This window comes from Cervus elaphus, chromosome 17 (genome assembly GCF_910594005.1).
Source record: "Cervus elaphus chromosome 17, mCerEla1.1, whole genome shotgun sequence".
NCBI lineage: Eukaryota > Metazoa > Chordata > Mammalia > Artiodactyla > Cervidae > Cervus > Cervus elaphus.
Window position 1 is genome coordinate 31,832,420 of NC_057831.1, and position 14,397 is coordinate 31,846,816.

Genomic DNA, 14,397 nt, shown 5'->3' on the forward strand with positions numbered 1-14,397 from the left:
GCAATTAAAGTGCTCCTCAGTGAAAAATATTTTGATGTGCATCACTGTTTTTCCTTCTCCTTTCTCATTTCAAAATCCAATAAAAATATCCATTAATGCAATATTATCACTGAGACTTTAGAGGGTTGAAAGATAGAATTTTATGGTTCCCACAGCAACTATAATGTAGTCATCCATCAACAGATATAATAATGCAAAATTTAATATCATGTATAGTAATTCAAAATATAAGGAGCTTGGGGAGTCCTTAATTTTCAGATTTTTGAAACTATGATGTCTCGGCTATAATGTTGCATTAATGTGGTCTTTGGCATTGAATCAGTGTCAGTAGAGATACCAGAAGTTTATTCCACAAAGAAAACACTACAGAAAAATCTGATTAATTTTTAGTTTATACCCCACTAATTTAGAATGTATGATCACTCAGACAGGTAGGAAGCTAAAATTTATCTTTGCCGAGCCAAGCTTTTCCTTATAAATGGTGCTGATCAATTTTTCATATAAGGTGGTAGGAAGGAATCCTCAGAAAATTTTAGGAAACAATCTGTTTGAAAGAATATATTAACATGCAAAAACTCACATGTGAATGAGAATCATTTTTATTTGTGCCTTAAAGCAGATCCTCTTAGGATTTACTTAGGCATTAGTTTGCCAAGGTCTAGTTACAGAAAGTTTAAAACCAACTTTCTTTGAAACTATCCAGCAAATCAAATTATTCAGCAAATTCAGATTTTTTTTTCATTTCAATTTGTGAAACTTTAGTGAATATGAGTTCATTATTAAAATTATTTTTTACCTTTTGATCCAGTGGAAGTAAGATAAATAAATCAAGTAGTTTAACTTCAGATAGTCTCTGAAAATTTATAAATCCCACTTTTTTTTTTTTGGATGAAAATAAAGCACAGGGCACTTTAAAAGATATATGTAACTCTGAAATTATTCTTTCAAATCTCTGGAAAAATTTTAATATGGCCCTGGAGTCAAGCTGATCCAGGAGGAAAGATGAAAAATGGAATTCTACATGATTCCATAGTATGGATTTGTTAAGCTTAGAGTCATCAAAGAGCTGAAAACATCTGATCACTTTTCTAGGTCTACATGCAGACAGAGGGATGCAGTCTCTGGCAGTGAAGAGAAAACTAATTATTTTACTGTAACACTGCATTTCTTAGGCCGAATCTCAGAGACACTAGTAATTTACTTATAAGTTAAACAGCTACTTGAAATAAAATAATAAGTGTCTTAGTTAAATGGTCAAGGAAATCACAGCCTTTGGAAAAATCATAGACCTAGTCTATCCTAAGATTCGGGAGAATTTCAAGGCCCATTATGGCTCATGAAACTGTCAGTCTTTGAAATGCTATCGTTTCCTCTTCATGAATCTGGGATGTCTTAAAAATGCAAATTGGTATTGATCTTACCAATTTTTACATTTCATACATTTATTTTCATTCTTCAAGGAAAGAAGAGACAAATCCCACCCCCAACCACCATCCCTTTCCCTGTGATGACCCTCCCTGGAAACACAGCCCACGTGTTTGCTCAACACAGTGCTGAAGCTTTCAAGCAAGTACCTCTTTCGATGGAACCCGGGAGCCTTTCCTCTTGTTCCACCATGTCTCCAGCATGGCTATAAAGCAGGAGAGGACAATGCCAGCAGCCAGGATACAAAAAACCCCTGCAAAGCTCTTGATGTCCAGGGCGCCTCCTTTCTGCTTTGTGTCCACGGAGGAGTACAGGTCACACTGACCGTTCTTGGGCCACCATTTGTGCTTCAGAATGTCCATGTCGCCATTTTGCTGAAGCTCCAGGATCCTTGGGGTGAAACACACAATCATGCGTTACTGCAGACGTGGTTAACTGCCTCAGTCCACAATACACCCATTAATAACCCCATCTCTACAGGATGGTGGCTGTCAAGGGGAAATAAACATATAGATTAGCCTGTGGGTGGAATGTTAGGACATGCAAAACATTATAGGGTTGAATTCTATAGATAGATTTGTGCCACAAATGCTTTCCTCCCTCCATTCTTATATTCTTCCCTCTCCCCTCTTTTTTTTTTTTTTTAAAGTTCATTTTAGAATCCTAAATATTACCCACCCCCCGCCCTGGTTTGTTGTGATGTGTTTTTGCAATTACATTTCGGAGGCACTGTTTTTATGTGGTTTCAAGCTGCTGCAGTTCTGTGTTCCTACCCTGTATCCAGAAAGATGCTCTGGATCTTAATGCTTTTACGAAGAACGTTTTGCTGCTTAGAGCAAGATGCTGGCATAATGTCACCCAGCATATGCTACAGACAAAGGAATTCAATTAAACAGACTTCTATTATTTAACACAGTGTGAGAGAAAGCCTTGGGACAAGTCTGAAGTTGATAAAATACATCATTTTGGGTTTTTCACACAACTGATCTAGTTTCCTTTTAATGCCAAAGGCGAAATAATCTTACCTTGGAGAACAAGAAGAAAAGTTGACCAGAGGCTTTCAGAAGTAGTTAAATTCAAATAAGAAATACCCTTTTTCTTCTTTTACTCACTTCCAGAGTCTGGGGTGGGGGTGTGGGCGTAGCTGCAAAGACTGCAGCTTTTAAAATGTATATTTTTCACAGCGGCTTTACTCTCAATTCCAAATACTCTTTGGGTCTACCTCAGACTTGCCTAGTTCTGGCCCTTCTCACAGGGTGAGAACAGTCAGGGCCAAGGTCATGAGCATTCCAGAGTGGGTCCCCTCTGCCAGTTCCCTGACATTTCCTGCCCAGGCAGCTCAGAGTACCCCACCAGGGCCCATAAAGGCCTATTTCCATGTCTCATTATGAGAGCAGGTCTCACAGCGAGGGATACATACAGGTTTCCACGGTGGTGTTTGGGGGGTGCCGACAGAGTTCAACGTGCAAGCTCAGGCACACACACCTCTGTGTGGGAAACCCCTCCCTGTGTGGGTGGAAGGGGAACCAGAGGTCCACTCCTTGTGCCACTGAGTCAGCACGGAACTCTTAGCTGGTCACGAATTAGAAACCCAGACCTGATGTCCTAGGGGTCATGAAGGTACATTTATCAATATAAGAGGACAGAACATATTTTATCTAGCAGAATTTAACCTGATTCTTGTAGTTAGGATTCTCCAGGCAAGAATACTGGAGTGTGTTGCCATGCCCTCCTCCAGGGGATCTTCCCAATCCATGGATTGAACCCAGGTCTCCTGTATTGCAGGCAGATTCTTTACCGTCTGAGCCACAGGGAAGCCCAGATTTAGGATATGTGGACCCATATTGTACTCTTATCCCAGTTCTTGTATTATCTGAGGACAGGCTGCTTAAAACTTTAGAGAGAAGTACTAAGCCAATCTGGATGGAATAAATAACCCACTTTCGGTGATGCATTCACCTTTTTTACCTGTTCATGTCATCCACGTGTCTGTAAGTATGAGCTTAATGATAATCGACATTCAACCAGAGCTAAACAAGAGTAATACCAGCTCTAAGGCTATGATGGAGAGTTAAGCCTTTATTTTTGGAGTATAATTACTCCAAAAGAATGTTGTGTTAGTTTCAGGTATATAGCAAAGTGATTCAGATATACATATACATGTATCTATTCTTTTTCAAATTCTTTTTTCATTTGGGTTATTACAGAATATTGAGAGCATTTCCTGTGCTATACCATAGGTTCTTGGTTAACTATTTTAAATATAGCAGTGTGTACATGTCAATCCCAAACTCCCGATCTATCCATCTCTCCCTTCCTGTCCCATAACCATGAGTTCATTCTCTATGTGTGTGAGTCTATTTATTCTGTAAATAAGTTCATTTGTACCATTTTTTAAAGATTCCGCATATAAGTGATATCATATGATATTTGTCTTTCTCTGACTTACATCTCTGTCATCTACCTTTGGGTTTTCCCACAGCCTCACCCCTGGTGCCCGCTGCTGACACTCAGGGATCAACATTGCATTGGAGCCTCCCTCACAACTTGGGCATCTTCCTCATGAAATTGATGGGTCTAAAGTTCTGTTGCTTCAGAGTGTTGCTCAAAAGGGGCAGTACATGTGAATTTACTAAAATGATTATGAGTGTTAATGGATTCTATTTCACCCTTATTCCAGCCTCCATCCCAGATTAAGGTCATTTGCAAAAGCGTGTTCCAAGGGACCCTAGTCCCTAGAGGGTTTCTGCAAAAAAAAAAAAGGGTCTTGTGGTCATCAACTCTGAGCAACACTCTCTTGGAAATTTACCAAAATAAGGCAGCCTATTAAAGGCTTTGAGAAGACCTATAGAAAAGAAAACGTGTATGATTTTGTTTACTCCAACATTTCCTAAATTTGAAAGACTTTCATCCCCCTTTTCTTATTTTCTCTAGAGCTAAAATTTTGAGGAATACATTTGAGAAATAGTTGCTTGAGTCATAGGAGCAACTCTCTGTGGGCCTGTGAGGCACCATCACCCACATCCTCAAAGTTGCTTGCTTGGCTTATCTACGAATATCATTCAGATACCATTAGTAAACTGACACTGTAGGTATTTGCCTACCGAAAGACGCTAGGTAGTCAGGGCACTACTGAATATATTGAAAGAAAAAACAGTCATCACTAAAAGAAATAACTTCTTCTTAAATGTGAAGTTATAGGTACCTGTAAAAATGAAAAGAAACTACAGCAGCATCTTCTTAATGAGAACACATCTGAATACAAAATGAGCTCCCAAATTTCCCTGTCTTTCTATTCCTGCTACATGATATTGGTCAGTGTCTGTGGAAGTGGAAGAGTTTTCCTTCATAGACAGCAGTTATCATCATTTGTAATTATTTGTGGTTACTTGATTAATGTCTGTTCCCCTCCAAGAATATGTACTCACCATCTTCCATACTTCCTAACATGGAGCAGGCATATATTTACTTATTTTTAATTTAATTTAAAATTTTTTAATTTTATTTTTTAAAATTTATTTTTAGTTGGAGGACAATAGCTTTACAATGTTATGTTAGTTTCTGCCACACAACAATGCAAATCAGCCATAACTATACAATGTCTACCCTCTTTCTTTAGCCTCCCTCCCTTATCCCCATGGAGCAAGCATATATTTATGGATTGAATATGTTCAACACAGTTTTTGGTAAATGAACCCTACCTCCAGAGTCTATTTATCATTTCTTATCATTAATCCTACTTTCTAATTTATTCCATTTCCACCGATTCATCTATTTATTCAATACATATCTAAATAGTGATTTCACTTCAGGCATTGAGTTGGGTACAAAATTTATGTTAAGCCACAACTGTACATTCAGCTAGCATGCTCTGGGCAACACTGAAATCATTTCAGTGCTCAATTCATGCTAATTTATTCTTTCATTCCTTCACATATTCATTCAGGAAAGGATTATTGCTTACTCTTTCTTCTTAGTGGTATCATGTACCACTTATGATGTGTCTTTATTATTTCAACACCTGGAAAATAACTTGGTTTTAAAAATAATCATTGAGATATAGATATTCTATATCACCCATTTTTATTCCCATAGGAGTAAAGGGCCTTTACTAAGTCTAAAGAATGTGTTTAAAACGGTAGAATTTTTTAGGTTTAGCAAGCTGGTGGAAGGAGTTTTTTAGTTTCAGCAAACTGGTAGAAGGAGTTATTGAGGGGAAAAAAAAGACTTCTGGGACTTCTCTGGTGGTGCAGTGGATATGAATCTGTCTGCCCATACAGGGAACATGGGTTCGATCCCCGGTCTGGGAAGATTATACATCCTGCAGATCAGCTAAGTATGTGAGCCACAACTACTGAGCCAATGCTCTGGAGCCCAAGAACTGTACTGAAGCCCCAGTACTCTTGGGCCTGTGAGCTGTAACTATTGAAGCCCATGTGCCTTAGAGCCCATATGCTGCAACTAGAGAAAGCCTGCACAAGGCAATGAAGACCCAGGCCAGTCAAAAAAAAAAAAAAAGTTAAACTTCCACACACACTCTAGTAAAAGAAAAAAGAAAAGAGACTTCTCTATGCACCTTCAAGTACCATCACATCGCAAAAATATCTTTATTGGTTTTTCTTATAAAGCACAGGTAACTGAGGCATTGCAGAAGACCCTGTCTTTGGGGATATACAGACAAACTGGGCCATAGAATTCCTCAGTCAGGCTCTGACCAGCCCACAGCAAATTCCAGGAACACAGACTGACCCGGATTACAAGGGCTCTGAAGAAACAGTGTTATCTAAGCCCAGAGTGCTGCTATACATTTTTTCCACACAATACAATGATCTTTGAAATTCCCTCAGAATAGTTATACTACACTTTCCTTTCTATTATCTAACTAAAACTATTTAAGGATTAGGTAAAGAAAGTTTAGCAAAATCTAATGCACTGCCTTCAAGAATAATGGGATGAGTCCTTACAATTAATAAGATTCTTTTTTTCAAAGCTTCAAAAGCTCTGGTATGTTTAAAAAGAGACTTAAAAATCACACTTAAAGGAGAAATTGGCCATTTATTCATAAGCAACACTGTTGTTTCGTGTGTGTATGTAATAATGCAAAAATCTAGTTGCAAACTTCTAGTCCAAAGAGAGGAGAAGGCAATGGCACCCCACTCCTGTATTCTTGCCTGGAAAATCCCATGGACGGAGGAGCCTGGTAGGCTGCAGTCCATGAGGTCGCTGAGTTGGACATGACTGAGCGACTTTACTTTCACTTTTCACTTTCATGCATTGGAGAAGGAAATGGCAACCCACTCCAGTGTTCTTCCCTGGAGAATCCCAGGGGCGGGGGAGCCTGGTGGGCTGCCGTCTATAGGGTAGCACAGAGTCGGACACGACTGAAGTGACTTAGCAGCAGCAGCAGCAGTGCAAAGAGAAAGTTTAATCCCATGGAATGATTGTTCTTGTTATATGTGAAATTTCCACAAGATGGCAGTCTTTGCTCACAGAGAGCAAAGTACCACTCACAGTTAACCTGTGGGTTTGAAACGTGAAAGTATAAACTTTTTGGTGCTGTAAACACTTAAATGAATGAAAACAAAGTTGGATTTTAGACTGTGATGATTGGATACGTAAAACCTCTTCTTGGAGTGTAGTCAGGAAAATTCCTGCCATTTTACTGCAAAGTGATGATATGCTGACTTTGGAGAGTTATGATGTTGAGAATTAATGAGACCATAAACAAAAGCATCTTGTTCATTGCTTGGCACTTAGTAGGCTACCCAAACTCAAAAGCTAGAATTATTATTGCCAGCATGTGTGACAACCATTCTTTCTCTGAACCTGTTCTGGTACATCTTCTTAATGGAGAATTATATTCCCGATGAGTCAGTGCATGATTCATGATCCACAGACAAGAATATTGCATTTCCTTCTTTTGTCCAAAAGTATGAAAGCATTTGTAATCTCATTGAACAGAAAAATCTCAGAAGTCCATAAAACCTCGCTTGAATTTGAAAACGGCTAATAGATCAATCCTGCTTGCATTATTGATATAAGTGTGCAAATTTCAGGGAGAAGGAAAACAGCCTTCTTTCATATTCAAATAAAAAATACTCCACAGGTTTGAGGCATTTATCTTGAAAAGCTTTTTACTTACTTTGAAGATAACAACCTCATTTGTGTGTGAGAATTGCATTAATTATTGACCACTTAACATCCTTCATCACTACTCTAGAAATTGATTTTCAAATTAATATATTTGTGAAAGAACAGGTTGCTGAAAGACAGATGCAAATTTCTAACCCTGCATAGGTAACTTCGATTTTGCCTTTGAAAACTGTAGTAGTCTATGGTGTCCTTTCTAATTTTGCTAGGTTTCTGGCTCTTAAATTCCTGCTGAGCTTTAAAAAAGACACTGGTTAGAGGACAGCTGACTTTTTAGTTGCTTCTGCTGGGAAAGAACTTAGGGGTAATCGGGAATTAAAAAGAATAAAGGCAGAATTTCTTTTTTTTTATGCTATGTACACAGGAATTTCTGTGATTCTTTTGCAACTGGAATTTCCCTGTCATGTTCACAGAAGTATAAACTACTAAATTAAAAGGCTGAAAGTGAAAGTGTTAGTGGCTCAGTCATATCGGACTCTTCGCTACCCCATGGACTGTAGCCCACCAGGCTCCTCTGTCCATGGAACTCTCCAGGCAAGAACACTGGAGTAGGTTGCTATGCCCTTCCCTAGGGTATCTCCCCGAACCAGGGGTCGAACCGGGGTCTGTACTGTGGGCGGATTCTTTACTGTCTGAGACACCAGAGAAGCTCCTAAAGGACTGAAGACATCATTTATTCTCTCTACTTCCCTCCACTCAGCCTATGGATGGGGAAACTGAACCAGAGAGAACAGTCATACTCCCAAATCATCACATTCAACACACACAAAATAATTTACATATTAGGGTCATCAGAGGCTCTTTGCAGCCAGAGGTAAACATGCCAGGGTTCCAGCCACTGCAGGCCATCCCTTGGCTGTCCTGAGGGCTGACGGGATCGATATTTTAGCAATATTCTGTGCATCTTCTAAGACACATCTGTGGGGAAGCACTGCTGTAGAGATTAAATGATTTTCTTACTGACTGACACAGAGTAAATAGTTCAGTTGGGGCTAGAACTCAGGTCTGTCCCCCAGTACTTTCCCCTCTGCTACCCTATACAGCCTCTAACACGCAACTATTTGGAGAAGACCCATCTCTTCTAGTTCAGAGATGTGTTAGACTCCAAGTAAAATTTTCATCAATGTGTTCCTTCAAACCACATGATATAATTGTAGCATGATTGCAAATTTATTCATGCTACAATTTGGGTGTACAAAAAATACAGCATTTCTCTAGAATGTAATTGATTTTCCTCAGGAGGAATGGGCCCGCTGAGCAGTGGGAACCAAACTAAAATTAGCTCTAGGAGTTAAAATTTAATCTGCTCTAATAATTTAACATGTCTCTAGCTTCAGCTCAATTGACTTGAATGAATTACTCCATCTTCCCCATTCCGCCCGGTTCCTTTGGTCTTTTCCAAGATGGCGTCAGGGTTCATGGGAGATGACGTCATGTCGCCTACGTGGGTGTTTGGTGTGAGGGGCAGCTGGACTCTTGCTGGTCCCTGGACCTGCCCTGGCAGCTCTCCTTTGAGATTCCTTGGGGCTGGGCCCAGCCGGTAGATACTGACTGGTGACTGCTGCTAAAGTCAGCCGAGGCATCAAGTCTTGGGGGGGGGGGGGGGTGGTGTGGGGTGTGTGTGTACGCTCAGTCGTGTGTGTGTGTGTGTGTGTGTGTGTACGCTCAGTCATTGTGTGTGTGTGTGTGTGTACGCTCAGTCATGTGTGTGTGTGTGTGTGTGTGTGCGTGCACGCTCAGTCATGTCCAACTCTTTGTGACCCCCATGGACTGCAGCCCACCAGGCTCCTTAGTCCATGGGATTCTCCAGGCAAGAGTACTGGAGTGGGTTGCCATTCCCTTCTCCAGGGGATCTTTCCAACCCAGGGATTGAGCCCGTGTTTCCCACACTGAGGGCAGATTCTTTGCCACTGAGCCACCAGGGAAGCCTGTTGAGTCTGTTGAACTTGGCTAATGTCTTTCTCAGCTTCTCCAGTGTGTGTAGCCTCCTCCCTGCTCACCCAGCCTCTGCCATGCTATAACCTCTCTCCCTTTTCTTCATCCGGCCCCTGACTAGTGTCCTTTAGCCACTACTCTAGTGTCCCCTTGTCATCACTGGGGGTCCCAAGGGTGGTCTATGTGCTCTTCCTCAACTTTTCTCCCACATGGGAGGAAGGGAGGCCTGGGAATGAAAGTGGAACTTCCTCTGCTTTCTCCCGACAGTGTGACCCTGGCGTCTCAAACTTCTGAGGTCTTCTCTGTTGGTGCAGAACCTGATGGGCCCAGGGAGCACCCCTAAGAAACACTGGGTGGGAGGGATGCTCAAGACAGACGGGATATATGTATAAGTAGCTGATTCCTGTTGTTCTACAGCAGAAACTAGCTATGTTTGTACAGCTGTGACAAACCTAGACAGCATATTAAAAAGCAGAGATGTTACTTTGCCAACAAAGGTCCGTCTAGTCAAAGCTATGGTTTTTCCGGTAGTCATGTATGGATGTGAGAGTTGGACCATAAAGAAAGCTGAATGCCAAAGAATTGATGCTTTTGAACTGTGGTGTTGGGAGAAGATTCCTGAGTCCCTTGGACTGCAAGGAGATCAAACCACTCAATCCCAAAGGAAATCAATCCTGAATATTCACTGGAAGGACTGATGCTAAAGTTGAAGCTCCAGTACTTTGGCCACCTGATGCGAAGAACTGACTCATTAGAAAAGACCTTGATGCTGGGAAAGATTGAAGGCAGGAGGAGGAGGGGATGACAGAGGATGAGAAGGTTGGATGGCATCACTGACTCAACGGACATGAGTTTGAGCAAGCTCGGGGAGTTGGTGATGGACAGGAAGGTCCATGGGGTTGCAGAGTCGGACATGACTGAGCGATTGAACTGAACTGACAGCAGAAACTGATACAATATTGTAAAGCAATTATACTCCAATTAAAAAATTTTTTAAAATGAATGTTTTGAACAAAAAATAAGAAAACTCTAATGGGAAGGAAAGTATCAAGTCCTCTACTCTTGTGCCTTTTAATCTACCAGATGTCTGTCTCTCCACTTGCCCATTTCCTTTCCCTTCCCTTTCCCTCTCCTGGAAACCTCTGGCCAGAAGAGGTACAGATTCCCTGGATATCCTTCTTATACCCCAGGACTAAAATTTTCTTGGCATTTCACCATAGTAAAAGGGAATTTTAGCTACATAATGATAGAAACTCTTTGATCGATACCTTCAGGCATTTCCTCAATTTGGAAGTACTGAGGCAACTCAGAGATAGAGACTGTGAAGATGAAAATACATCTTTTAATATCTCAAAACATTTATTTGCTACATACTTATGAGTTTGATGTAACCAAATTAAAAATACATTTAGGAGTCTCTTAGTAATGTTAATGTTATTTGTCACTCAGAAAGAAATTTGGGGATAACTGAAAAAAAAAAGTATTTTTTTGACACAGCAAGTAGATCTGTTTTGACCTGGAAAAGGTGGCACTAGTGGTAAAGAATCCATCTGCCAATGCAGGAGATGCAAGAGATGTGAGTTTGATCCCTGGGTCAGGAAGATCCTCTGGAGTAGGAAATGGCAACCCACTCCAGTATTCTTTTCTTGCCTGGAAAATCCCATGGACAGAGGAGCTTGGCAAGCTATAGTCCATAGTCCATGGAGTCCCAAAGAGTCACACACACACACACACACACACACACACACACACACACACTAAATCATTTGCTGGGTGTTCACAAAGTTTTCCTCTCTATGGATACTGAGAAAGAATTAACAATAGCATGCAGAGGATTTTCAAAAAACGGGAGCTCAAAAGGTTTCTCATTCTTCATTGCTTCTTTAGTTATGGTCTTGGAATATGTAGGTAAACTTGGACCAAAGCCAAAACGCTTATCAAAGACTCAGATTTAGCATTTGATTAAGTGGAGTGACCCTCTGATTGGCATGTTTGTTATCATTTTTTAAAGATTAGAGTTGTAAAAAAAATTCTATCAACTTCCTGTGAATCAGACATTAGTTGATTTTTTTTAAAAGTAAAATCTCTAAATGATCAGTTAGGAGTATTAGATACAACAAATATTTATTGATAACACCTAATAGCTCAGTAACACCAATAGCCTAAAGGAGGCTATTGGCAGGATTTCTTTTGTTTAATTTGAAGTTTATTAACTAGCTCTTCCAGTTAGTTGAATTAAATGCCACTTGCTTATTCAATCCACTGAGATTGCCTAAAATCATAGAGGGGAATACAGCATTTTAAATGAATTCACAAATATCCCCTTTCAGAGCAGGGGTTGGCGCTTCCCAGGTGGCCCAGAGGTAAAGAATCTACCTGCCAATGCAGGAGACACAAGAGACGTGGGTTCAATCCCTGAGTTGGGATGATTCTCTGCAGTAGGAGATGGCAACCTACACCAGTGTTCTTGCCTGGAGAATTCCACGGACAGAGGAGCCTTGTGGGCTCCATGGGGTTGCAGAGTCGGACATGACTGAGTATGCACGCAGAGCAGGGGTCAGCAAAACTTTTGTGTTAGGGGCACAATAGTTAATGCTTTAGGCTTTGAGGGCCACACGGTCTCCATTGCAGCTACTTAACTCTGCCTTTGTAGTTTCAGAAACAGACCCAAGACAGTTTGGCTTGATGGTTCTAATTGCTGACTGCTTTAGAAACCCCATAGCAAATAACTCCATGAAGTCAACAAGTTTCCACTTCACTGATGAAGATGTTGAAGTTCAGAGGACTTAAATGATTTGGCCAAAGTCACATCATTAGAAAGCATCAGAGTCTGTTTTAAAACCAGAGTTTTTGACTCATTCCATTTCTTTAGACTGTATATTTGCATATGAGAATAAGTGGTAATGCTTGCTGTTAATATATGTGTGTCTTTAAATGAATACAGAGCTATCATGTGTTGATTTTGTATTCTACCATGTTGAGAAAGAATTCAAGTGAATTTTCGATATCCTTGGTTTTCTGATTATCCTAAAACATACATCTGAACATTTATCCTGAGACTGGGCCCACCCAGGTTCCAAGAGTGACTGCCTTAATTATTCAAGATCATGTAGTATTTGTTGACTGAGTCAACATTTGCTGATTCATCTTCCAGGCAACTGGAACAACTGTAGTCAAAGAGATATGAACAGATATACCACTAAAAGAAATACCAGGGAAGTGACCATGATTGACTAAGAATGGGAAAGAAAATTGAATGAGGCAGAAAAGGTGTTGTGTCTTTTAATCAAAAGATATAAAAATGCTTTTTAATTATTCATGACTAGAAATACTGTAAACTAATTAGAATTTTTTCAGGGTTGGTAAAGAGTTACTCCAGACAATGAATGAGAATGACAGCGTGACCAGAAGGGCTCAGGGCCATGAGATCACATGGAACTCCTGCCCAGCGAGGTGAAGGGACCCGCCCACCCCCCACCACAGGGCCGAGTCAACAGGGCTGGATTTAATTACAAGCTCAGTTATTGCTGAAGACTGCCGCATAGCCGAGACCTGCATAAAAAGAGAAGTTTCCTGTCTTGGTTCAAACCTGTTATCTCACTTTCTAATTTGAAGAATGTAACTTGATAAAATCTTTAATTGGTCAGATCTGGTTTTCTTATTAAGAAAGCAGTGTTCAATGTCCTTATGTAGTAACTAAGTCATCCATTTCTCTATGTATGGGAAATAAAGTGTGAATTCATCCAGAAGGCCTATTTTCCAAAGGAACAACAATAATAAATGCATGCACAAGGCTGCAAAGTTTATAAAGCACTTAGCAAAAACATTGCCTCTCATTTGATTTACTTAAAATAACTTTGTGAGGGAGGAATTATAGTGACTGATTGAATGATTGATTGATCCCTCCCCCCCGCCTTACTCCTTATTCTTTCTAAGGCCTTAAGAAGTCTGATGTTATTAAGTTCTCATTTTAAAACTGAGGAGATTGAGACTAAGAGGTGGAGAAAATTTCCTAAGGTTGCAGGGCTGGTAAGTGATGCAGCTCGCTCTCAAACTCGGGTCTTCTGACTTCTGTGTGGTTTTTGAATTTGCTGTCAAGATTTCTGGCATCCCTAAAGAAAACCTGTATAATTGGGAGCTGTCTCTTGATTTCTGGGCACTTTATTAGCTGAGGATTTGACTACTCAAGAGCCTTGGATAACATGTATTCCATTGTATCCATTAACAAACATTACAGTTTGTGTAACACATCCTGTTGTCCCAAGAGAGCTCCATGAATATCACATGAGTTCATTAATCTCTCTGTGATTAGAATAAACGTCAGATGAATTCATTATCATGAGGCACTTAAGGGATTTTGCCAATGTTATCAAAACAAGGCAGTGTGTTCAAAATAAGTAAGTCCTTACTCAGTGTAAGTCAACATATTGTGAAGTTTCTATTTATGTTAGGCAAACTTCTGTGGTCATTAATGCATTGAAAATTTTCCTTAAACAATAGCCTACCAAAGGTATAATACTTATTGAATAACATTTAACTGTTTTGAAAACTGTGCATTTTAAGCTTTAACACTTAAAATAATTTTATGTTCCAACACTGATGAGATTTTTGTTGTGGCCAAGAATCATCATATTTTATAGACATGCTATTTGGTTGAAGATGAACCTTAAAGTTGACATATATGGTGCTCATTAAAATCGCTTTCTCTAGGTAGAGTCATCTCCTCCCACCCCAAGTCTTGCACTGTCTAAGGGGGCAAAATCAGTCTTGTTCACAGAGAAGCAATTACTTGAAAAATCAAATTAGTAACATGATGGATCTCAAGACTTTGGTGACTAGTGAACTTTAATTATTATATATTTTATGTGTTTATGCTGGCAGTAAAAG

The 14,397-nt window shown here is 40.0% G+C and overlaps 1 protein-coding gene across 2 annotated transcripts in view; it reads right to left on the reverse strand.

The window, feature by feature from the left end:
* The window catches only part of GRID2 (glutamate ionotropic receptor delta type subunit 2), a 1,554,957-nt gene that overhangs the window by 42,325 nt on the left and 1,498,235 nt on the right, over nt 1-14,397 (reverse strand). For both annotated transcript variants that reach the window (XM_043871276.1, XM_043871274.1), the window contains exon 15: nt 1,575-1,815. In XM_043871276.1, coding sequence (XP_043727211.1) covers nt 1,575-1,815 — 241 coding nt within the window. The remainder of the gene's footprint in view (nt 1-1,574; nt 1,816-14,397) is intronic.